The sequence below is a fragment of the Mesitornis unicolor genome, unplaced genomic scaffold, assembly GCF_000695765.1.
Source record: "Mesitornis unicolor isolate BGI_N332 unplaced genomic scaffold, ASM69576v1 scaffold24255, whole genome shotgun sequence".
Taxonomy (NCBI): Eukaryota; Metazoa; Chordata; class Aves; order Mesitornithiformes; family Mesitornithidae; genus Mesitornis; species Mesitornis unicolor.
Genome location: NW_010185157.1, coordinates 19,038 through 45,155, shown reverse-complemented (window position 1 = coordinate 45,155; position 26,118 = coordinate 19,038). Strand labels below are relative to the sequence as shown.

Sequence of the window (26,118 nt, the reverse complement as noted above, 5' to 3'; positions counted from 1 at the left end):
TCCAACCCAGTACATTCTATGATTCTATGACTCTAATAAAAATAGAAACTTGTCCAAATAAACACAGTTAGGTCTAACAACCATGCATATAATTTGCTTCATCTACCTTCTGTAAAACAAGCCTCTGGCTCCAGAGATTCTTCAGGTTCTGCTTCTGGCTGTTCCCCCTCTGGAGGTAGTCCAATATCAACTGTGCTGCCTTCTGATGAACTGGATGCATTTAATTTCTGTGAATGAAACCCCACATAATTTTTTTTTCAGTTTTATTTATTTTGTATGAAAGTTCATGTTTGAAATGCATACCAAAATATGTTGCATGTATTCCGTGCTCTGACAATAAAATAATTTCTTATCTACAATCTATAATGCCAAATTGCTCTACTACAGGTGAGGTCACAAGATTAGAAACTACATCATGTGCATTTTCCCTATTGAAAATATTTTTATATTTTCATACAAGGAATTGCTGAAATTATTAGACTACTTTTAAGAGCCACACATAAGAATTCTGAAATGAAATTTCAGTAAGGTAGGAATGAGTGCCTTCCATACTTGGTACTGTTTGATTATTCCAATCATGTGGCTGCGTTTTAGATTATGCTTCAGACAGCAGGTGTTAATACAAATAATTTTCCAACGTCATGACCAAACCAACAGCAAGCTGCACATATGTATTTTCATGTCTCAAGTAAATGTTATTCTAACAAGACAGTAAAAATCTAAGAAGTCCAAACATAAACTTTTCATTATCATTGACATGAAAACACGTTATGAGTTCTATAGAACAGTTTAAGTCTCTTTATTTCCAAAAGAGCAGCACATTACTTTAAATGCAGTAGCTGTAATTTTGCATTCTCACTTGCCAATGCATTTTCTGAATTTATTGTGCATTTTGAAACTACTTATTACTTTGGTACAGTACACATACATGTCCAATCACTAAAAAAGTAAAAAAACCCCAACCTTTATTTTTATGGGACTAAAGTAAAAACAAATGCTTTTAAAACAATACTGTCATAAAACAATATTGCACCAAAGAATCATACTGATAATATTCAAATCTTCAAAATTATTCTTTCACACCATCACCTTATGTTGGCAACAGACAAATATGAGTACTATAGTAAGTAAAAGTAGTTTGATCACGGCATTCTATGGCTCTTCTAATGTTATCACTATGTGGAGTATAACATCAGTACATTGGCTGCATTGATAAGTAGCTAATTGTATAAAGGGAATGATGTAAGCAGATTTAGAGTACAGTCTATAGGGAATTAATGTTAGACAGAGAGGTGATCCACGGTAACATTAAAGATATATCTTTGCCGACACTTAAAACTTAAGTTAGAGGCATTATTCCTTTAAAACATGTTTGACAATCTCCAAATTCTACACAGTTTTTGTAAAGGAAATGTAAACAATATTAGTATGTGAATACATAAAGTACCATAAGACTTTGATGGAATTTTGCATTGCAGACAATATTAAGTACGTTCTTCAAACAAAAAGATTAACTCCTTTTTCCCCCACTCTAAATTTATCAAATCACACTGACAATATATTGAATTATGATTTTGACATAGGCTTAACTTTGATTTCTGTGTACTGTGGTATACTATAGCCCACATTTTAGAGGAAGACCAAAAAAATGGAAACATTAATTGTAGGGTATATTACGTACATAATTTCAGTGACATCTGCACACCCATTTCCATTTAGGGAAATTTTCTTTGAAAATCCCAGCTAACACATTAATGTGTCATGTTTGTGCATAAGCTTTAGCATCTGTGAGGTTAGGTCCAATGTACATGGATGCACACTTTCCCCATTGCAAAATATTTAAATTATAGACAATGCATGGCAGTTTGGTCATTGAGGAATACTGCCTCTAAAATGGAGAAACTGGAAAGTATGGGATAAATAGTGTAGTCCTCAAGTAAAGACCACAGCATTTAAACATCAGTGTAAGTCAATCATAAGTTGGAGGACAAGCCAGAAATACCATAAACGCAATGAACATGCTAAAGAAATTTATATATGGTGTTAAAAATTAACATTTATCAACACAATACAGTAAATATTTTTTTAACTGAGAAGTCACTATCTGTATTATGTAGAGTTTTCTTAAAATGTTGCTTGCATCATTCCGATCTGGACAGCATTTCTAGCAGAATGCTGTAGTAGTAGCAGAGCAAACAAAAATTATGAACTAGTTAAACCATAAGTTTGAAAGACCTACTGTGCATTCTTTTACAGGAAAATGAAGAGTTCAGCAACTCAGATATTACGTAGTTAGTTTAATCAGCACATGTTAATTTTAAGAAGGGGTAATGAATTCCTATTACTGCAATTATGTAGGCCTAACAGTTAACTTAAGATGGAAGATTAGAGATATCCACTATAGGAGAGATCAAAAAGATCAGGTAGAAAAGGCAGAAAATTATACACCAGACCAGTCAATTATCAGAAACATCAGACAGCCATCTTTATCTATGTGGGGCAATCTGTGTGGTCAGTTGCATTCTCACAAAGCTCTTCTCACTGAAAATCTAGTATGCTTCTTTTAGAGAGCTGTAATAATAATCACAGGAGTTAAGCTAAACAGAAAAAATCCTAAACTGAATCAACAGCAGTTGATACTTCAAACACAGCAGTTAAATGCCTTATCCCACTGAGAATTCAGTTGCTCTTCTGTTGTTGATGTAACAGAGTATTTCCCTAGCATGCTGTTCTATTATACCTGAATTTAGCTCCCACCTGATCAATATATGAAGAAACATATTATAAAAATTATTCAATAAATTCAGTCTGTAATAATTCAGTATCATTCACAGGAGCAAAAATATAATATTTTCAACATAAATAATTACTTTTTTTTTGCTTCTGTGTGATTTTTAAGTATTGGATTTATTGTATGTCATTCTATGATGTATTTATAAAATTTAGTATGCATTACAAACAGCTAGGAAGGTTTTTATGATGCAACATCTTAAGATTTAACCAAATCAATTAAGTCCAGTATGCTAGGAAAACTTTTCAGTAACAATCATGTATTTCCACAGCAAACTTCTGCTCTGATATAAAGCAACTGACCCAGGTACGTTGTATTGATTTCTATGTATTCAATAAAAAATCACCTGAGAATGGACCACGTTACTGCTGGTTATGTTTTGTCCATATGCTTTAACACATTGGAAGACTTTACCACTTACTGTGAGTTGTCAGTGTTCACACATGCGGAATCCAGCCGGATAGCCAGATTACACCTAATTGCACACCCTGGTATGTTAGGTATGTAGCATATGTCCCAGTTCTTTACCTTAACATATCTCAAAGTACTTGATCAATTCTTCTCTGCTCACCACCATTACAAAAACTGGATTTAGGCAGTGCTATATACTTAACATGTATACAGCTTTTTTACAAAATAATGAACCTGTAGAAACAAGATAACCATCAAACTTAAACATTATCTTTGATACAAAAAGAAGTCACTTTTAAGCCTTTTCTATGCCATAGTTCTAGGTTTCAAAAGTATTGAGTCACCCAGATTATAAGAGATTTATCAGGGTCAAGTATTAGACAATCTTCGAGAGTGATGATGCTAAGGAAATTATTCTCAGAGAAATCTACTTTTCGAAATCTCAGACTGTACACACTCCATCTACTTTTCACAGAAGACAATAAGGGGAGAAAAGTATTACATGGTTTTAAAGCAGCAATATACTGATTATTATGGAGAGTTACATATCTTTTATGTTACATCTACCAAGAGCTTTGCCAGTCACATTTTAGTCAGCAATACAGTACAGTATGAGATACAGATTTTAGTTTAGCTTTCAAGATAGAAACTGAAAGTGGAAAGCAGCTTGCCTATCAGAGCAGCATTGCAAAAAGCAGCAGCCAAGATTAGGTCAGGAAGTTTCTGACAATTACTTTCTGAACCTTGACAACATCTCATAGATTCATACAATTCTGCTTCACTTACAGTCAGGCCACTTTGAGCTTCTAACATTTCTTTATCTGTTTGTTTTCAAGATGATTATTTGACAGCAGCTGAAGCAGCCCTTAGTTTAACATTTTGTAACAAATCCTGATGTTCCATGATTGGTCAGGATGCCACTAATAGCTGTTGAAATCGTAATTGAAGGGACTGAAGGAGCAAAGAGCAGAACAGACATAGCCAGGAAGATGGCACCAAGAGAAACCACCATTTTGGTATTGCTATTAATTTCCTTTCTTTCCCAAATACCTGTGAAAATGTTAAATAGTGGAAATAATATTGGTTTTATTTTCTCAGTGCTGTGTGGCTGTCAGTATGAAAATGCTATGTTCTGTGATATAAATGGCAACATTATGTGCAAACTTATCCAGTCTTTTTCGGTACAGCTCTATCACCTATAAAATCGACCAAGTGGTAAATATCATTGGAGTTCCACTGGTATAATTAAACTCTTTCTAGTGCTTATACAGTCATGCGTAATAACTCTATCAGTTCAAAAAATAGATCATTGTAAATTAAAGCACAACAATTCTGTAATGATTATTGTTTGCAAATACTGCAAAAAAAGCAACCAAAAAAACCCAGGATCCTTAATTATAGTCCACTCTGTACTTTATTGCTACTCATAGTTCCTTTGGTCTACTTATTTATAAGCATTTGATAAATGAAAATATTTGCAAGAATGTTGGATGAAAGCAAAAGTATTGTGAGTAGCAGTAGAGGTATTTGCAAAAGCACTCCCACTGTAAGCTACTTAAAAAGGCTCTTAATTCACACAAGAAATAGTGAAAGGATATTTCTGAATAAGGGCAAGGGACTGCTGTTTGTAAAGATTAATTAAGCAAACTCCAATTAACTCTAACATTAACAACTTTGTATCATCCACTGGATCACAATATGCCAATACAATGTGGCCAATTCACAATCAAAAGCATAAATTCTTCGGAGTATCAAAGTACTTTGAAAAATGAGTATTTTTAAATCAGAATATGACTTATCAGATAAATTATTCCTTACAAAATGTAAGACAAACAGCTATTCGGTAAGTAATTTTTAGCTCCACTGATATACCAAACTGAAAGCAGCATCATACAACTATGGTGTTGTAAATATTATGGTAACGTTTAACGGGTGAGATGTAAATCATAACGAAGCTGGGGACCTTTTGTCCAAAATCAGTCGCTTATTTACTAGACTGCTGAACTTTATATATTACTGATAAGATAAGAGTAAGTTTAAGTTTCTCAGGGCAGACAATTTTAGATGTCTGGGGAGGTGGTCAACTTGTGAGCACAAATTAAAGAGCTATGGCAAGACTGAATTGTGCCAGATCTTGCTATCTTGCTCTTTGCACCTGTAAGTGTGGACGTAAGTAAGAGCAGAACTGACCTCTGAATGTTAGACCAGCCAAATACCAGTTTTCTATGAGCTTTTTTAACCAAATGATAGCCACATGCTTTGACTGGAGTTTAAATCAATTTCATGCTTAATGTTGCTTCAAGTACTGCATAATAAACTCCAAAATAACTAAATGCTTATAGAAATGCTGAAGAAAAGCATTTCTAAGGGAAAAAAAAGAAAAATAAACATAACTATCATAAGTTTGCAAGTTATGTCCATTATAAGCTAAAATAAAATAGTATTAAAGTTTTCTAAAACTGCGAGCAGCCCTTCATTATCAATACCATTTACAGATGAACTTACATAAGCTTCTGATAAGAAACATAGCTTACATGTTATATGTTCTGTCTTATTTAAAAGGAAAGAAAACCCTTCAGAAATCGCATCCTGAAAGCTTTACCATCAAGACTGGGAAAGGTACATAGCATGCACTGCAAAATACTATTAAAAGATCATGGAAAGTATACCATCTGAACGGCAGAAATACTGGGGCTGCCGATCTCGCCTGACCATGCTGTGATGCGAGTCCCATGACTCAGCAGAGAGCAGCTGTGCATGTTTGTACTTTATTGCAATGAATGGGACAGGATCATAGCTAAAGAGCATGCAGGCCAGTCAATAAAAGTTAAAAAGTGATTATATAATATATACATATAGATGTATAACTTGCTTAGGTAACCTGGGTAAAATTGGTGACACGATGCTCTGCCTCGCTAAAGGCACCAGAGCTGCCCGCTTGACTGATCCAGCTTGGTTCTACTCCTGTGAGAAGTAAGAATGGTAGGAAATGAAGTTCAGGACACAGCACCTCTGCTTTTTTATGCTGAATACTGCTTAAAGTAAAATATACATCATTAAGGTGTCTTCAACAGCATTAGTAGATCCAATAGTTTTCAAGGCATTTAAAGTATCTTGTAACTTGGTATATCTTGGTGAAAATACTAGCCTAAAAGTTAAACTTAGCATAAAAATCTAATTGTTACACAGCTATACATGCACTACAAAATTTTCTATATAAACCATCCCTATAGTACATAAGGACCTAAAAAGGAAAAATTATTTTTATAGCTTCTACACTGGATAGCAGTAATGCAGCTCAGCTTCATGGACCTTTATGTATAGGACAAAAGACTTAACACAGTGGTCCCATATTTGTTAATGGCCCTACTTTCATGGTAAAGCTTCAGTTAGGATTTGTTCTCTAATTCCTTTATTACACTGTATTACCCCACTACTATTCTTATGGACACAAGGTTCTCATAATTAATTCTGGTTTAGGTTTCAGGCAATTTTCCAGAAAATTCCTTGCAAATTCACACCTACTAGCATGTACAATATTGTATGTCTAGTTTCTAGAAAGGCATAAAGTAGTTAATATTTCCATCAAAATACTAGATAATGTGTATGTTATAATAAAGAGTTCACCAAAAGTTTATGTACTTAATTAAAACTTGATAATAGATTATTATTACTTAATAATAATTGCTTATTGCCCTATGCCAGAGTGAATATGTGTATGCATGTGTACACACAGAGAAAAGCAAAAGCACACAGACACACAGTCATCAGCACCTGGCTGTCTTGTGCAGTGTTCTCACAGTACATGAATGCCTAAGCTGCCTTTCATTTGGGATACTGCTAATTGAACATGGTTTGGTGGCACTTTCTAACTGAAGTTCCTTCAATTTGTGGTATAAGCAATGAAGGGACTGGCAGATCAACACTCAGCAACAGCAGGATCTTATAAACAGGAAAACATGAGAGGGCAGAAATGAGAGGCACTTTATGGGATGACAAAAAAGAGGAAGCCTTGAACAAAAAGCCATTTGTAGTCAATTTTTAAATGAAAAAAAAGCCTTCTGTTGGCACTACCAAAAGCTACATTTCTTCTACCTACCACTGTTCAGTGAATCACAAATTTTCTGCACAGTTTTAACGTCAGCACAAGAAATGGAGAATACTCCACTAGTAGACAAGAGTGCTGTGATTATATTTTTAAAAACAGACTTCAGTATCTAATTAATCATCACTAATGAAAATATTTAAATTACTTCTCAGTCATTTTAATGACATCTAGTGTTTAAATGAGTATAATCCAATTACACTTCCAAATTACTTTTTGCAGAGAAGTTGCCAATTGAAAATTATCAAAGCTATAATCTATTTTGATAAAACTTCAGTTAATACATATATAACTGCATAACCTTTAAAAAAGGACAAGCACTGAGGTATATAGGACAATTTAAAACATGGTTTACTACTACCATGAATAGTGGTAGTATCAGAATCGGTAACATTATCAGAACTAATCTGATAAGGGTGGGAATTCAAAATAAGAACTGAAGAGAGTAGAGTTTTCCTGAGTGCATACTTCTGATGGTACTGGGACTTCAGTCAACACCTCAGACTGTATCTGTCAGAAGATTTTCTTTTAGTGCCATTCATACAATGGTATCATCTGAAGCATCATTGCCAGTTACAATATGTCTGCAGGATAAATTAACAGTGTCTTCTTCACACTTTCCAACTGAGGCATCTAGAATGTTTCATGAAAAATTATAGGTTCGGGTTGACAGCACCCTTGAAACTGATAGAAATACTATGCAGAATGACAGATATGCATTTGTTACTCCACCAATATAGCAATAAATATTAAGTGATGAAGAAATCTAAAGTATTTTGTTTCCTAGTACTGAACTTTAAGGCACTTAATTCCCAAAGTTTCAGTACATGCTGTGGCTATTCACTAGTTGCTAAGCAGGGAAAAGACTTAGTGATGGACTTCAACATGATTAACAGGAAAACAAGAACAAACCCAGAAGGATCGGCCCTATACCGAGAAACTACGTCATTTACAAAAAGACAGAACAATAACCTGTGCCGTTTCTGTCATATGCAATTGTTATGGATGATCTCCCTGATAGGTGGGATTTGCCCAGATTAGCAGTAGGATTCATTGCTCCTTTGGCAGCAGTAAGTTTTGAGACAGTTAACAACGGGACCATAGGACAATGGAACAGCAGCAGAATGGAAGGACAGAACAATGCACTAGCCCTGTGAAGTGTGAAGGTGCCTGAAGAAGATTCCTTTTCTTATCCTCTGTACAAAGACAGAAGAGAATCAACCAAATCCTACAGACCAAGAAACTTTCACATAATCCTGCTCTTTGTTACACAGAACAATGAAAGGTTAAACTACAACGTCTGCTTTCTTCTACACCCAAGTCATGGTTTTGAAGAGTAAGATAAATACTAATACAAACAATCTGCAAAAAAAGAAATCTTTTTAGAAGAACAATAAAGACATATCTGATACGAAACAAGGAAATATAACTAAATGTGTGATGCAGTCTGTACAAAAAAGGATCTTGGGGTTAGGATCACTAGAATGTTATCCATATTTATACTTTCACATTCAAATGCGAGGAAATAAGTTGTGAAAGCTTTTACACTGTAGCATGCAGTACTGTTGAAAAATACCCATGCTAATTCTGAATGAACTAGCATCGGTACTAAGCATAAACTTCACTTGAGGTGGTGTGCCTCCACCATGTACAGTCACGCAGGACAGAGCACTGGGTTAACACAGTAATAATGGCTTCGGCATCCACTGTAACTCACTGCATGCTACCTCAAATTTGTCCACTTGCACCACATTGTGCCAGAAAGAGGTACATTTTATTATGGTCACAGTAGCTGACAGATCCAAATATCTTAAAGCTTTGAAAATACCAATGGGTCGCTGTATGAAAACATCTTATATTGAGATAAAAGCTTTGTAACTTTTTTACCATAAGGCCATTACTTCACTTCTTCAGCAGTTCTGCTACTATCATATGGATTATTAGTGATTCATATAGAATCATTTAGTGATGCTGGACCAGTATTCAAATCTACTTATGATGTATCTATATCAAAAAGGTTAAAAGCATCAGAATGAACTGTTAACTTGACAGGAAGCAGACAAAGGAGTAAATAAAATTGTCCTGATGAAATAAGCATGGAAAAACTTGTACAGCACCCCCTCCCCCCATTTTGTAAGACTTTTGGAATCCAGGGCTATTAAATTGGTTCAATTTCTTGTTAATGATTTAACTAAATAAAATGGAAAAAAGTATTAATTTTCTAAAACTTATCTTATGCATCCTGATTATTACTGTAATGCAATACTGTAATACCATCTCATTCAAAACCCGCAACCTTACATCACTTTACCTTAAATGCCATTACAAGATTGTTTACACAGGAATTAAACTGAGATTTTAATCCAACATTAGTAACCTTAGGAAAAAAAGAAAAGCATCAGAATATTTAATAGTCTTACCTCTTTGCTTTCTTCCAGGTCTGACTCGCTGCTGAACTCCTCTGTATTTAAATTTTCAAAATCTGATTCCCCAACAGCAATTGGCACTGTCACAGTGAGGCTTGGGTTGTTTATGAATGACATGTAATCACTTTCGTCAACAACATATTTTTCCACACTGCTGCCTATGCCACTAGTAGTTCCATTCCCTTCTTTAAGATAGGCAAGGTTTTTACCTATTTCTACTATTGTGTGGTTGGAAATACAGCTGTCTTTTTTGTTGTTTAGGTCTTCAAGAGGTTTGATTTCATCTAAAACTTTCTGCTTTCTAACAAAGGCTTTTTGGATGAATTCACGCACTTTTCTCTTCACGTAATCTATGCCTTTCTGAATCCTTGCCACAGCAATCTGGAGATTGTTCATTTCATTATCATCATCTGTAGCAGCAAGGTTGTCTGAACTGAATGAGCTCAGCAGCAAGGCCAAAAAGAGGTTGAGTACCTAAAAGACAGTAAGGAGAAAATATACTAGATCTCTTAAGTCATAAAAGTAATTCCATTATGGGTTGTTAAATATGACATAATTTTTCTTTCACAGCTAGCACTTTATTTCGACTCACCTTCCTGCTATTCTTTCCAGTCCATAATCCCTGTCCCTCATATTTTACTATAACATGCCAAAAAATTTCAGCTCATTTGATTTGACCAATATAGGTGAAAACTGAGCTGTTGCTTGGCTTTCTCCTCCACACTGGGAGTAGTGCAGGTCTGCTCCTCAAAATGGAGAATGACATAAGGAGGCAGGATACAACATGATGTAGTGATTTATGCAAGCTACATCTACTATAGTGTTCATAGGTGAAGGAAATGGAGGCAGACTCCAGCCTTCTACAGTTCAACAGATCATAGTTTCAGTGTCTCTAATTCGGAATATAATAAATATATATATTTTTGTTTTGGGCAGGAAATCTAGGTAAGAAATAAAGAGGCCACAGATGTGATATACTTCAATTCTTGCATGACATTGTATGAACATACAAGAGAAATTTGGACTATATGTAATTATGACAGACTGTGTAAAACAGATTAAAAATCATATTTAAATTATATTTGTCAATGCTTCCTGTTCAAACTTGCAGAATACTTTAGAAGGTATGCCACAGGTGTTTCACATGAGTCCAGTTAAAATAGGTATTTATGCCTGTGGACAAGCATATTTGTAAAATTAGTGCATGATACCAGTAAGAGAAAAGATGCTAGTATTCAACAAGAAAGACCCACAATTAGGCGTAAACATGTTAAACTGGTGAAATTATTTAAAATCAATATGCCATTTAATTCTGAAGTACTAGTGTGGAAATGCTGGTTATGAGAAATGAAAAGTATATATACAGAAGGTGTGAAAACTGGCAAGATGGAAACACTGCAAAAAAGGTCATGTAGGCTGCATCAGGAAAACGGTGCTAGTACAGAAACGTCATGTTTCATTTGGGATTATATCCCAAGGAATGCTGGGTGTAAGACATGGAAGTGTAATTATTCCACATTATTTGGTACTTGTGTCTCTATTGAAAATGCCGTTTGGGAGGAATTCAGGGGCCAGTAGCAAAGGGGATAAGCAGTTTAGAAATCATCACCTATGAGAACACATTGAACAGCTAGGCTTTTTTTTTTCTTCTGAAACAAAATAAGCGGAAATAGCCTTTAAGTAATATAAATGTTGTCAGGAAGACCAACTGTTCTCCATCACTATTGTGACCAGACAGTTTAATTGGTTGTAAAAGGTGATGTAAGTTAGATGTTTTTTTAAAAAGGTAGTTTTAACTATAAGCATAATTCATCATTGATCTTACTAAAGAGGTTATAAACTTAACTGAAGATTCAACAAAAATAAAAGTAGACAAACATTTTTCATAAATCAAGGTGTATTTCAACCTAGTTTAGAGAAAGGGCAAATGAATTACATGATCTCCTACAGTCCTTTTCCATTCTTCATCTTTGATTTCTAAATCATGAAAAATAGGAAATACGTTCTAACAGTTTTTTAAAAATCCCACTGATTACGTACCACTAGATTTCCAATCACCATGACCATCATGAAGACCGTAAGGCACATGGTTTGGCCTGCAACCTCCATACAGTCCCACATCGTTTCTATCCATTCTCCACACAGCACTCGGAATACAATCAGGAAAGAGTGGAAAAAGTCATGCATGTGCCAGCGTGGAAGCTCACAGTCACTGGAGATCTTGCAGACACATTCCTTGTAGCTTTTCCCAAACAGCTGCATCCCAACCACAGCGAAAATGAACACAATGATGGCCAGCACCAGGGTCAGATTTCCTAAAGCCCCCACTGAGTTGCCAATAATCTTAATCAGCATATTCAGAGTTGGCCAAGACTTTGCCAATTTGAAAACTCGAAGCTGCAAAATAGAATAGTATACAGTTATACGTTACTGATTTTAATAAAATTATTGCTGTACATTTCATATTTCAGGTACTACCCTGTGTCTGAATCCTGTCTCCTGTAACCTTTAGACTTTTTAGTTACAAAATTTGTTTCCAGTCCTTTGTACAACACTAGATATGAGCAATCTTAAGTCCTGATTCAGGTCATAAGTCAAAACCACTGTCTTTATGCTCACTTCAATTACATGGAAGTTATCACAAAGTCTCCAACTCAGACTTTGCCTCATTTGGTGACTTTAGTTATCTATACAAGTTGTACTTGTTGGACAAGTCGGACAAAACAGCTTTTCTTCTTCGGTTAACTGTAAGAAAATATTACTAAAATATAAACTAAAATATAAAATGTGATAAATTTAACAGGATTTTAAGTGCATAGACACTTCCAGATCTCTTTCATCTGAACTGGCAGAGAGATGGAATTAATGGTTTTCCTAGAAAGAGAAAAAAGCTAGAGTTGTTAATAATAGGCACACAAGCTACTCGCCAAGTATCTTTAACAATATCTTTTCTGTCATTTAAAATAAGCATAACATGTCTCATAAAGTTTGTCACACAACATCGAGAAAAAAAGACAAAGGAACATGTTACATTAAAGTACAACTTGAAACAGACAAAGACGAAATTACTTGGACAGATACAGCAAGTGTTCAGACAACTGAAGGACAGTACTAAAAGGAATCTAAAGATAAATATTATTTCATGTGATGAGACATAAATAAAATACATGGATGTGAAGTTAAAAACAGAATTCTATTACTGAGGGAGAAGTCAATCCAGACAGATACTAGACTGTAGGCAAAATGCAATATAATGCTATACAGAGACACAATTAAACCCCCTCTTTTTAAAGGGGATTTATTTAACTTTAAATAAAAGTTAAATATTTTTTGCTTTACTTAAGGCAGAAGTTGAGCTTAATGACTAGGAACTCTAGCTTCATGTCTCTTACTGTGTAGGTCTTTTCAGAAGAGGATTTGAACATCGACTTGCATGCTAGCCTAGTCTTCAGCAAGACCAAGGTTTTTCAAGTTCCTGTTCATGACAGAGACATCTGATAACTGTAATGACTTCCAAACAGAAAAGCTGTTAGACAGCAGATGGACCCTTTCAGAGGATGGTAAGGAGAAGGCTGCTAGTGATGAAAAATCCCTACCCAAAGAAAAATCTTCACACTACTCTCTTCTAACAGTAACCATGTAAGCAAACTGGAAATGGAAGTCTATCAGCTAAAACTCTCAAAAAGGTTTTATTAACTAATGCATTGTTTACTAAGCAATTTACTAATCTGCAGTCACAGATAGCGAGGGCCTGTGGCCCTTTCATTTTTTATTCACTCATCTAGGAAGAAAGACCTCAAGAGATAATACTATTAAAAAAGAGTTGATTCTTAAAGCATACTCACTGTAAGAACAGAATTGATGTTGACAACATCTTGAAGAAGAAACAGATGTTACTAAGATAACATGTAAAACAAACTTGACATAATAGATACATGCCATCTAGTAGGTATGCAATTTAATATTTTCTAAGTTCTTACAAAAAGATCTTCTATCTTAGCCAAATATAGGATGTACAAATGAAAAATGCACAACATACATGCACGAATACAAAAGTATAACACAGAAACATATTTTATTTAGTATATTTACCAATCGGAATGATCGAAGGACTGATAATCCTTCTACATTTGCAAGGCCAAGCTCCATTAAACTAAGACTGACAATAAAACCATCAAAAATATTCCAGCCCTCTTGGAAATAATAATAAGGATCCATAGCAATTATCTTGAGAAACATTTCTGCTGTGAAAATTCCAGTAAATACCTGCAAGGAAAATACAGTTTCTTACTCCACTTTAATGAGAAAACATTAAAAAAATAAAATTAATAGCATCAACTTTTGATAAGTTATATCTTCAGCAAGCAATCCATGATAAATCTGAATAACTTCTCTATAATGCCATACATAGGGGTTAGAAAGTAAATTAAGATTTGAACATGCATCACAATGTTTGTGATTTTTCCAAGGAAAACGGTAAATGGGAAAAATATGTTTTTTATCTAGCCTGCTAATACGTATGTATAAACCAAATACATAGAATCTCTTTTGATTTTAATGTTCAGATTCTCCTCCTCAGATCTCATCTTTGCCCTTGGGACATCATTTGGCTTCTAGGAATAAAGTTAATTTTACAAGAGGAACAATTATTTTATGAAAAACAAAAAACACACTAAAAGCTGAGTAGGACTATTCTTCTTCAGGATGACCTGCGGAAGGCACTGTCATGCCTTTCACCATTTCCTGTGGAGTTGCAGTGTATCTGCCATGTTTATCAGGTTTTTTCCCTCTACAATTCCCTGAACACCCGGGACCTCAGGAGGTGCTAGTGAGGAGCAGAACAGGTGTGGGAATGGAACTGAAAGTTCTTATGATTTGTAAATATTCATCCAAGTAAAAACATTCGGTAAATTCCTTTAACCAGCTTCAATAACAGAAGCTGAAGGTTTTAAAACTCAAAATACGTATTGACTCAACCAATCTTACTATTGTTTGCTCCATAAAGCAAGAGTGGTGAAATCCACAAATGTAAATAAAGAAAAATTCAGTACATCTTAAATTTACACTCAATCATCCCAAGCCTATAAATATCCAGTCAACTTTTTCTTTTAAACATAGGTCACAGAAAAATTATTTAAGAAAAATGCATTTGACATACACGGTACATCATGAAAGACTTACAAGGTTTCCTACTGAAAGCACACCACTAAACTGTTCTGTCATTGGATAGTGCTCCATGGCCATGAACAGGGTGTTTAGGACAATGCAGATAGTAATGGCCAGATCAACAAATGGGTCCATCACAATCAAATTTACAATATGTTTGACTTTCAGCCAAGGAGTACAGCAGTCCCAAATCAAGCAAGTGTTAGCAAATTTATACCAGCATGGTGGGCATTTCTGTCTGGATTCTTCCAGTTCTAGAGAGAAAAATGAAAACAACATTTTAAGCATATTTCTCTATTGCAGTATCACCTGGGTATTTCCTTGAGGCCTAAATGCTGTTTTCCAAGTATGTTATCAACAGTACATATATAAACTGTGTTGATAAACTGCTCATTATTATCTTCCCATTTGCTATTTTGGGCATAGTCATTTAAACCTCAAAGTAATGTTTTGCCCGTTCTTACAAGCGGTTGCTTAATTTCATGATCCAGATTCGTTGTATTTAGCCCTGCACAACGAACAACATGATCTATCCTTTGTGAAACAGCGCATCTGGTGAACTGGTAGAAGGGGACTGTTCTACTGCAAGAAGCATAGCCATTTCCGTAATCTAGAAAGAGCTTTTGCACCAAAATATAATTTCTCTGGAGAAACACTGCATTGATTGATTGCTTTCTGCTTGCATTTAACTTGGAAGTTTGCTGCTTCCACCTCAAACCTATTAAATTGAAACCTAAATTGAAAGCTTTTCAAAGTTTTGAAATGGAAATTGAAATTTTCAAAGTTTTGAAATGGAAAGTTTTTCAAAATATAACAGTCCATCTTTAAAAAAAATACTATCCCTATGTACAAATCTCATCTTGCCTGTACCCTTCAGGATGAAAAAGATGCCTCAAAACATCACTAGTAATTAATGTATCATATATTTAATAGCACTTTATAGCACTGTCATACAAAAGTTCTGTGTTACATACCTTCCATTGTGTTTGTAAGCATGCTGGCTATACTCATTGCTCTTTGCCTTGCACTAGGATCTGTTAGGTAGTCCATAGGAACATGATAAGAACTAGACCGTCTCTTTCTTAAGTCAGTTTCTGTAGTAGTGCCCTGAAAATAAAACACTGATAAAATAGCCTATTGATTGTTCATTTAATAACACTGTAAATAATTATAAAAGTATAACAATGGCTTAAAACACTCTGCTGTCCTGCACTATGCTCCATTTATGTTGTGTTTTTGCAATAGACTAATGCATGACCTACTTTGGATACAGTAAAAATACATCAGTAGAATTGCTCATGTGCTTAGGGTATGCCTTTAAGTATTATGCTGAAACAGGGCTGAGGCAGTAAAGCATATTTTAGACTATAAACAGTTTTTAGACTATATAAAGTTCCACAATGCTTGTCAATGTGCTCTGCCATAAATATCTTTCTAATTAGGCAGTGAAGTCTTTTTCTAAACATGAAAATGCACAGCCCACACAGCTAGCAGTAAAAGCACAAAGAGTAAGCACATTTTTTTAAGATACCTCTTAATTTAGAAAAAAAATATCCATTTCCTCGCACACATTTAAAAAAATGAAATTTACTAAATAAAAAATAAAAGAATTAAAATAAAAATTAAAAAATGAAAAACAATTTAACAAAATAATTGAAAAATTAACTATGTGACAGGAACACTATCGCAAACCATGTAACTTGTACTATCAGTGTTACATCAAAAGTTTTCTAGATGGTCAGAGCGAAGTTAAATACTCATTTGATATATTCCATTTAGTAAATAGAATTTTTTTTTTCATTTTGATAACCTGTCTGATGTATGAATACAGAATCTTCCAGTTAACTCTTCAGTCAGCGTTAATGAATAAATGGGCATAAGACTACATATACGACATTTAGTCAATGGTTTACTATGCTCTTCTGTTAATTCACAGTACATTAGCATATACTTTCAGTTTCTACTTTAGCTTACAACTGGAATATATGAAAGGAGCATTCACAGCTTGGCCAGAAAGGGAATCATTCCCAAGTGACTTAATTTTGTAGAAACAGTAGCTGATCATACAGGGTGAGGACATCATGCCTGAGCTATTGCAGACTTCCTTACATTGCTAGCAGTGGCTGCTTTATCAATCATCACCTCTGGCAGAAGCTGTCCAGTAGGTGACATGAGAGCTGGCGGCCCACCAACTAACGAAACTACTCCATTGCAATCCACAGTGCTGTGCATCTTCCCATTTGCTGGAAGTGGAGGTACTGTCCTGGATGACCTACTGGCCTGACTAATGTTACTGTTGCGCCGTTCGCCATGTCTATGAGGAACAAAGAGAGAATCTCTTCTGCTCTCATTGTCTTCAAAAGTGCTGTGCTCATCATCAGCAAAGTCATTTTCTGATCCTACATCCTTTGCTCGACCTCTGAAGCTGAAAAGACTTGTTCTGCTATTGCGCCTTGGGGAAAACAGGGAGCCGCGAATGCTCAGCAAAGACTGTAGGCAAACAAAAACAATGACTATCAGATGAAAATTCTTTTAAATACAATTTTTTCATACAGGGGAAAAAACTACAGTGTTAATATGTCTTAAAGGGTAAGGTCATCTACAAAGAAATGAACTGGTACAGCCCCACCCCAATACATTCCCTTTTGGATAGTAAACAAAGAGCACATAAGTGACAGACAAAGACTAGTTATTTTACTACTTTGGATTTATGAAGTCAATTGGTTTAATCAGAGTAAAAGAAACTGCTTGACACAATTGTTTCCTCTGCCATTCTGCCTGTTTCATTACCAACTGCTCATAAACTGAGTAAGCACATCCAGAAACTGTTTATCCCAGGTTGGCATTAGTCTGACAGGCTGAGTAAACAGAATTTTAGGCAAATTTCCTGTGACTGTCTGTGCAGAGCTCCCAGATACAGCCTAGTTTTAAAAAAATCCATATTTTTTCAGATACTAGTCAAATAGGGAGCCATAAGGTTTTTATTTCTTTTGTTTTAAAGTCTTAGCTGTCCCGAACATGCAAAAATATGCCTGTAATTTTGTACGACAGTCTTATTCATCTTCATCAGTTTACTCATTTGAGTAAATGTTCCACTATGGGAGGATCTTTTCAGGATCAGAGTCGAAATAATGCTCTAATGTAGCAAATAATTATACATGTTCTTAACTTTAATTTGTATCAGTTATTCTCTTGACTTGATAGATTCGCATTAGCACCTGATTTCACCTAAGACCTCTATGAATAGCAGAGATGATACATAACATAAGCAGTGTCTTTATTTCTCTTCTGAAACTTATCTGTATGGACCTGAGCCCCATTGTTACAGGTACTGCAAAATGCAGAACAACAAGGCACTCTGCAAAGAGCTTATCATCTAAGTGTAACACAACAGATGGACACAAAAAGAGAGGGAATACAAGGAAGCAAAATTGATGGGTATGATAAACAGTGGTCTTAGCTCACCTGAAGTCACTTCCCTGTCAAGCTTTCTGTAGGCAGCATGGTAAAAGAGAGTTTTAAAGAGGGATTTGAGGAAAGCAATGAAGTGTTCTGTGGACGCTCATGGGAGCTTCTTCCAAGCATGAGGGCAGCATACCAGAAAGAGTTCAAAGAAACTAGTTTGAGAATTTAACAGGAGGTTATGGATGCTGGCATGGGTCAGTCAAAGCTGAGACTTGACTTGTTTACTGTAAGTAGACAAGTTGGGTTGGGAAGAACTTTAGCACATATGTTTTATGGTATCAAAAAATATCTTTAGGTAGATATGTTTCCTAGCAGATTAGGTAAAAGCAATGAGATAGATTAGTGCTCTTTGCAACAACATTCTTGATTAATACAGTAGTAATTGGGACATGGAAAGAGGTCCAAGTTAAAAATGATTCACAGTAGTGGGTCCAGAGCAGAGTTAAAAAAAAAAAAAAAAGGAGAGCGAAGGAAACTAGCAAAGGGCCTTGTGGGAAACCCCTAGAAAACTGTCAAAGGGGTAAAAGGATCTTCTAAAGCACAACTAAACCAGGAGAATTGAGAGGAGACAAAATCATGACTATTATGAAGAATAAGTTTTCAAGAACATAATGGTCAGTTACATTGAAGGCAAGTGAAATGTCAAGGAAAATGTCAAAGATGAGATATAAACCTGAGTTTTGTCTAGGAAAGGGTTATTAAAAAGTGGTCAGTGGAATTTTTGTTTAGTGGCTAGAACCCAGAGTGAAAGTGAACTAGGGTTGGAAAACCAGAGGGGAGGGGATTGCTAGACTGTCACTGTAAACAGCTGTAAATGAACTTGGAGATGAAAAGGTAAGAGAAGCAAGTTGTATGAGGAATGCTTCTTTTCTTACAAGATGGATGAATTGAGCTGCAGCTGAATAAGGCTGCAGTTTGAATGAAGATGCAGGCAAGAATATGCACCTAAAGGATCAGATGGGTCTTCAACATGAAGTTGAAGTCAATGGATATAGGTGTGAAAATTTGTCTAAGGAACAGAATGAAACATGAACTAACTAAATTCAGCAATGAAGTCTTACAGAGACTAGTTAGACAGTTAAAAACATAAAACAGTGGCGGACCAAGGAGAGGGGAAAAAAAAGGAAGTACATTAGGAAGTCAGTGGAAGGAGGAGTTAACTTGGTAGAAATAGGAAGCTAGAGATATTGTATTCCCACCACAGTCTTGTCTAAGGAGGACAATCCTTATAAAAATATTGGATGAAGAGGTCTGAGCTTCTTCGAGAATGGGATCTGGAGGAAGTGATACATGAAGAGAATATGGATGCTCATGATCTGTTTAGGGATGAAACAGACTTTCCAGAGACAGTAGTAGAAGAGGATTAAAAAGGAAGAAATAAGTTTAGTAGTAGTGACTAAAAGGGAGGAGAAAGCAAGTCATAAATACCAGGGAGATCGGAAAGGTGCAGATAAAAGGAAGAAGCATATTGAGACACACAAAGGGGCAGAAAAAGGACAGAATGGATGTGAGATCTGGACTTGAAATGCTGAGAGGAGAGCTGGAGATAGGCAAATGAAGAGGAACTCTGAAAACTGTGGAAAGGATAACACAACAAAACTATCAAATGAAATAAACGCCTGCATGGGAGATGCAGATGGCATTCTGAGTCACTGGTGTTTCAAAAAAAGGGAACACATGCAAGGACATATTGCCACAGATATTTCCACCTTATTTAATATAACACAATTAATGGTCTCACATCAATTAAGTCATCAAATTTCACATGAACATTTATGCAATTTCTACTGGGTTTTTTGCACCCCAAATGTAGTACTTTTCTCATTTAAAACAGGAAATTCCTTTGTAAGTGTGCACCAGATTCTGAAGCCACTGAACATGCTAAGTATATCCATCTTGATGGGGAGATAGGTCCATTTTCATTAAAAAACTTGAAATACAACTGATTTTAGTTAATACACATTATTTTGATTTTTCACACACAAATTCAGAATAAAAACAAAATCTCTCAAATTCTTACAGTTTCACTTGGGCTGAAAGTATTAACTTGGTCATACTCTGATTTAAGATATTAAAGAATCTGTGCTATCTTCTGCAAAAATTGACCAAACTACTTTACAGGGTTTTGTTTACATGGTAAGTAGACAACAAAGGGGTTTAAGAGGTAACAATACTGTGGTACCTGGTGTGGTGAAGAGAATTTCTTTTCGTATGTCAGTCTATTCCCCTCAATGGAAAACCGGAAACCTTTCCTTTTGATGCTGTCCTCTGATCCAGATTTGTGAAATTCTTCCCCATCCTTCTCCTCGCCTTCAGATTGTTCTTTTTGCTTTTTTTTCTTTCTTCTATTCCTCCTGTCTTTAGCACTCTTTGAGCTCAGTTTTGATGCCTCAGAAGAACTTTCGGAGAATCCACCTATTCCACCTACTCCACTATAATCTCTTGAGTCAGCTGCTGCAGCTGCTGCTGCTGCCTATACGTACAAGCACATATGTGATTTACAAAGTTGATAGAAATACATACCACTCACTATTTTCAATTTATTGCCATTCTTAAAAAATAGTGAATTTTAAATAAAAGCAATGATCCCACTTCACTGAACCCAGCATATCATAAGAAGTATACTTTGTGAAATACCACAGGAACCATAATTTGCCACTATTCCATAAACCAGGAGTTAGAGCAGCCCAAGGGAAAACTGTGCTGTCAGAGAACCAAGTTAACAAGCATCTGTTTTAGATTGGAGCAATATGTTCACCTGAAATACTGTGTAGAACTCAGGAATCAAAGCTCAAACAACAGGAAAAATCCCTGTTAACAGGAAGCAACACTTTCCTACAGCATTTTTCTGGATTTTGAATACCCTGTAGTCTATTAAAGATCTGGTGTAATACTGTATATCCCAGTTTAGCAAATCACAATCAGAGATTTGAGTTAAACTGCAGGCTATTAGAGACCTGTTTCTGTTTGAAGTTTCGAACACGTGAGGAGCATTCGATTTTTGTTTACAGGTTAAAAAGAAACCACAAACCAATGAGCCAACCAAACAAAAAACCCCTATTGCTGACTTCAGTCATGTTCTTACATAGAAGACATAGTTTACCTTCTGGTCTATGCAGCCATGTGCCAAGCAGACACTATCAATTATCCTATTAAAGACTTCAGAGTCTTAAAAAATGAGAAGGAATTTCAAAGCAGAATGTAATCATGATGTCTGTACCACAGAAGTGTTTTCTCCAGTTTCTCCACTCTTCCAGTTTTCTTTAAAACTGGAACACTATGGCTTTCTGCTGTGAGAGCTGGGGAAGGAGTAGAAAAGGCCAAATGGTGCTGAAGCAAAATATTTCTCTCACAGCACCTAAAATAGGATTGCTTCTGTTACTTAAATAAGCAGAATTCCTGGTTGGTTTTTTTCTCCTCTTCTCCATCTCCATTTCACAGAATCAAAAAATGGTTGAGGTTGGAAAGGAACCTCTGCAAGTGGTTCAACTCCTTGGCACATACAGGGTCACCTAAAGCAGGTTGTCCAGACCATGTCCAGATGGCTTTTGATTATCTCCAAGGATGGTAATTCCACAAGCACTCTGGGTAACTTGTTCATGTGCTCAGTAAAAAAGTTTTAAATCTCCAATTTGAAAATCCAGTATTTTAGCTTATTTGTTATCATTTTGTCACAAATTAACAGGTTCACTCAAGCCAGAAGAAATAGTGCAATGGAAAACATTAAAGATTGTTTGCAAAACAAAGGAATAAGACTGGAGGTAATGTATTGTTAGGAGTAGGGAATTAAAAGTATTCTTATATGTGGACAATAAAGCATCCAATCATAACGATGAGTGGAAGAAGGAATTTTACTTTACAGGGATACCTGAGCTTCCTCCTGTTGCTTTTTCAGTTGTTCCAGCATTTGCTGAAATTCTGCTTCTTTCTGTTCTGCTTCTTCCATGGTTGCTTGATTCTGTTCTTCATAGGCCATGGCAACCACAGCCAGGATCAAGTTGATCAGGTAGAAAGAACCCAGGAAAATGACCAAAACAAAAAAGATCATGTATGTCTTCCCAGCAGCACGCAGTGTCTGGGGAAAAATAGATAATACACATTTTCAGCAGACTCTTAAACACTGTTGCACAATATGGTGGCATCTGTGTTATAATCTGCATACACATTATAAGATTGCTTTGTGTTAGCACAAGATTATTTAGCTACTTTTTCCATATACAAATAGTATATCCTGGCTACGTATGCTAAACCCCAAGTTTTGTGTCTGCTATGGTCAAGGTAAATAAGATTATGTAACTTGAATACTTTAGTACTTCTACCAGTGAGAATTTGTAGTTGCTGCCCCCAATATACATCCATATTATAGCCTTTAAATCTAACAGTAGTGGGGCCACTAACCAACATCTTACCTTCTCATCTCATCAGTCCCAAACTACAATGCCACAAAGACAGCGCAGTACACAAAGTGTCATGCCACACAACATCACTGTCCTTCAGATTAAGGGTATGGGTAGTTCAGGGACAAGATTTAACTAGTGTCTAATTACACCATGTTTAGGTAAAAGGCTTTAACAACTTAAGTTCATTTACTCATTTTTGAAAAGAAACAATAATGCTTAACAACCTTCATAAAATAGCAGCTATTTTTTATGATGTATTTGAGTAGCACATGGGAACCTAAATTGTGAACAAGGCCTCTATTGTCTTAGACAGTTTACATATGTGAAATAAAAGATGCGTTCTCTCCCAAAGGCCTTAGGGACACATGAATGAAAATAACTATGCAAGTATTATGTAGTAATGGTATTGGTGATGGTGCTGTTTATTTTAGTAAGTCCTCACCAGCTGGTAAAGATTCTCCCAAAAGTCCTGAGTCATCAATCGAAACAGTGATAAGAATGCCCAACTGAATGTATCAAAACTTGTGTAGCCATAGTTGGGGTTTCTACCAGCTTTCACACATATATATCCTTCTGGACATTGACTACAAAAGAAGAGGAAATGCTATTTTTAACAACTACTCTAAATTACGATATGCTATATTAAATAACAAAATTGTTCAAAACTACCAGTTGCTAATGAAATTATGACCAAGTCAACTTTCATTCTACATGCCTGATAAAAAGATATGTCTTACTGGTCTTCAATTTTTAATTCAATTTCCTAATGATATTTCAATGCTTTAATAATACAGCGAATAGCAATCTACCTTGCCCACAAGTTGTCATATCAACACATCTCCAATAGGACAAGAGAAGACTGTCAACTAGCATGGACAATGATAAACAGCTGGCAGCAGGCTGGCAGCAACATTTATGTACATAGCATTCATATGGTTACCTTTATAAAATTAACCTAAGGTGCTGAAGAAAGTGCCTGTGTAAACCCAAATCACATAGATGGTTATATTTAGCTTCAATTGTAAAACATCAGTAATTTGCATCTCTGTGGTACAGCTGACACTAAAGTTGACCACCTGAGCTATTCTAAGTAGCTATTTATTTTTTCTTGATGCATAATGAAAAATGATGACTGATTTCTTACCCTGCATCTGAGCTATTGCCACACAGAAGAGCATCATTTTGTCCTTCTAAGAAGTAGAAATGACCTGTTTTAAAAAAAATTAAATTTAAAAGGTAATGAGAAAGACATAATTTATACATAATGGAAACTGAGCAATGAGAAAGAATTTTAAACTTTAAATAAATAAGCAGAGCTAACAAACAGTTTAACTGCAATATATAATGATTAGAAGTGAAAAAAGCATGGAAAATACTGTTTTGACAGGAAAATTACTTTCCATGGAGTATTGAAGTTGGCCTTTCTTTAGAAAGTAGAAAGGCAGTTGTACAGCGAATTCTTAGTAACCTACCCAACTGAATAAGATACAATGGGTGGATTACCAAATTGTGTATGTCAGCAAATGAGTGAACAACTACCAGGAAAACAAGACAAAGGATGAGGGCAATTCCCTGCCTTTGTTCATGCATTCTGATATATACCATTTAGTGCTATTCATTTACAATTATTTATTACAATTATTCATTACACACTATTATCCAAATATTACCTGAAAAAGCATTGACATTTATTCAGCATGAAAACAAAACACGACACGTCCAAGAATTGCTAACTGGATCCTGACTAGAGCAGATGAGGGAGAAACCAAGCCTTTACTGTACATTACAAAAAATCACTACACCAAAGTCTGTAGCAGAGGAATATACTTGAATTATCTATATGTATTTTGTTAACAGGCTAACTATTAAAATGAAGTAAAAGATAATTCAAAAACATGGAAGTCTTTAAAGTTCCCAGCACATTCTTTAATTTGTTCTGCTTTGAGGCAGAAAAGGAAAACCAATTTTCCATAAATTCTTACTTTGGGATTCTTATGGTAAAATGGGAATCTCTAGTGGAGATTTTTGGGTCAGGTGGCATATTAAGCTAAAGTTGCCAAAATTAGGTATGTTCTGGCTGTTCCCAGGAAGCAGATGGTTCCTTGAGATTCACTGCCAGCTGGCACGAACTAGCTCAGCTGGCACAAACTAACCAAAGGCTAATGCTAAAGAGACAAGCAGGGAATCGCAACCAGTTCCTATTGACTGCTTTTATTCTGTCACTACCCGTACACGACAGAAACAGCATAAAATCTGCCTGTTGTAAAGAGAGAGATTATGTGCATAATTTATGCATCTGCAATCTATTATCAGATATGAGATCAGAAAACAGTGGACTTTTAGACATTCCAGTGCTCACACAGTCACGCCCCATGAGAGATCTAACCTCTACTTAAAAAGCTTAAAAAGTTTAAAAATGCAGATAGGCACCAAACTAGACTTTCAAAATTGTCTGGCACCCTAATTCACATTCTTAATGTGGCACAGCTCCTCCTCTGGTAAGCAGAGGATCCAGTCAGACTATCCAGTCAGCTCAACTCTTAGCCCAGTATTTTGGAAAACTTTGTATTGAAAAATTTGTTATTTAAAAGATGATAATGATAAAGCAATAAAAATAGTCAATATGAGTTTATAAAAAATATACCATATATAAAACTATTCCTGTCTCCTGCCAAGTTGATAACAGGACAACACTCACGGGTACAAGTCCTACATGACACTTTCATAAGCAAGTAAAGGAGATATGTTCTGGCTGGAATAAACACAAAATACTTGAAAAAAGATTCTCAGAGAGCAGTTGCAAGTGGCCCAATGTCAATTCATACGGGCATCTTTCTGAGGATCCTCCAGGGATCTTCTATACACGGTTTTCATAACTATTTTATTATCAACTCAAGACATGAAATAATAGAAAAAGTGCATCAAGTATTCTGAAGACATCAAGCTAGGAGAGAAGATGATTGAAATTTAGAATGACCTTTACAAAATGACGAAGCTAGTCCAAAAGCAATTGGATTTATTTCAACAGGGACATGTGGAAAATGCTGCAGCTGACAAGGCAAAATCAAATACATAAATGCAAAATAGGATCTGGCCACAGCCACTGCTGTACAAACAGATGCAGTGGCTGTCACGAACCACAAGTTGACTGTGAATCAACAATATTCTGCTGATATAAAGATTATGTAATTTTGGGATGTGCTAACAGGAATGTTCCATATATGACATGTGAGATAATTACTTCTAATTTGTACCTATATTAGAGGAATAAGTGCTGGGTTTGAGCATCTCATTAAAAAAACTCTAATAACAAACAAACAAACAAACAAACTCCAAACAAAAAAACAAAATAAC

General features: G+C 35.5%; 1 protein-coding gene across 1 annotated transcript in view; it reads right to left on the bottom strand.

Moving 5' to 3' along the window:
• Positions 1–106: 106 nt before the first annotated feature.
• The window catches only part of LOC104540847 (sodium channel protein type 2 subunit alpha-like), a gene marked incomplete at its 3' end in the record, with an annotated part of 37,301 nt that continues 11,289 nt past the window's right edge, over positions 107–26,118 (bottom strand). Inside the window, exons 7-17 of the mRNA XM_010184752.1 lie at positions 23,909–23,972; positions 23,207–23,348; positions 22,233–22,439; positions 20,547–20,837; positions 17,009–17,389; positions 15,874–16,006; positions 14,915–15,153; positions 13,826–13,999; positions 11,774–12,130; positions 9,728–10,207; positions 107–227 (exon numbers count right to left, since the gene is read on the bottom strand). Of these exons, the coding sequence (XP_010183054.1) occupies positions 107–227; positions 9,728–10,207; positions 11,774–12,130; positions 13,826–13,999; positions 14,915–15,153; positions 15,874–16,006; positions 17,009–17,389; positions 20,547–20,837; positions 22,233–22,439; positions 23,207–23,348; positions 23,909–23,972 (2,589 nt within the window). The remainder of the gene's footprint in view (positions 228–9,727; positions 10,208–11,773; positions 12,131–13,825; positions 14,000–14,914; positions 15,154–15,873; positions 16,007–17,008; positions 17,390–20,546; positions 20,838–22,232; positions 22,440–23,206; positions 23,349–23,908; positions 23,973–26,118) is intronic.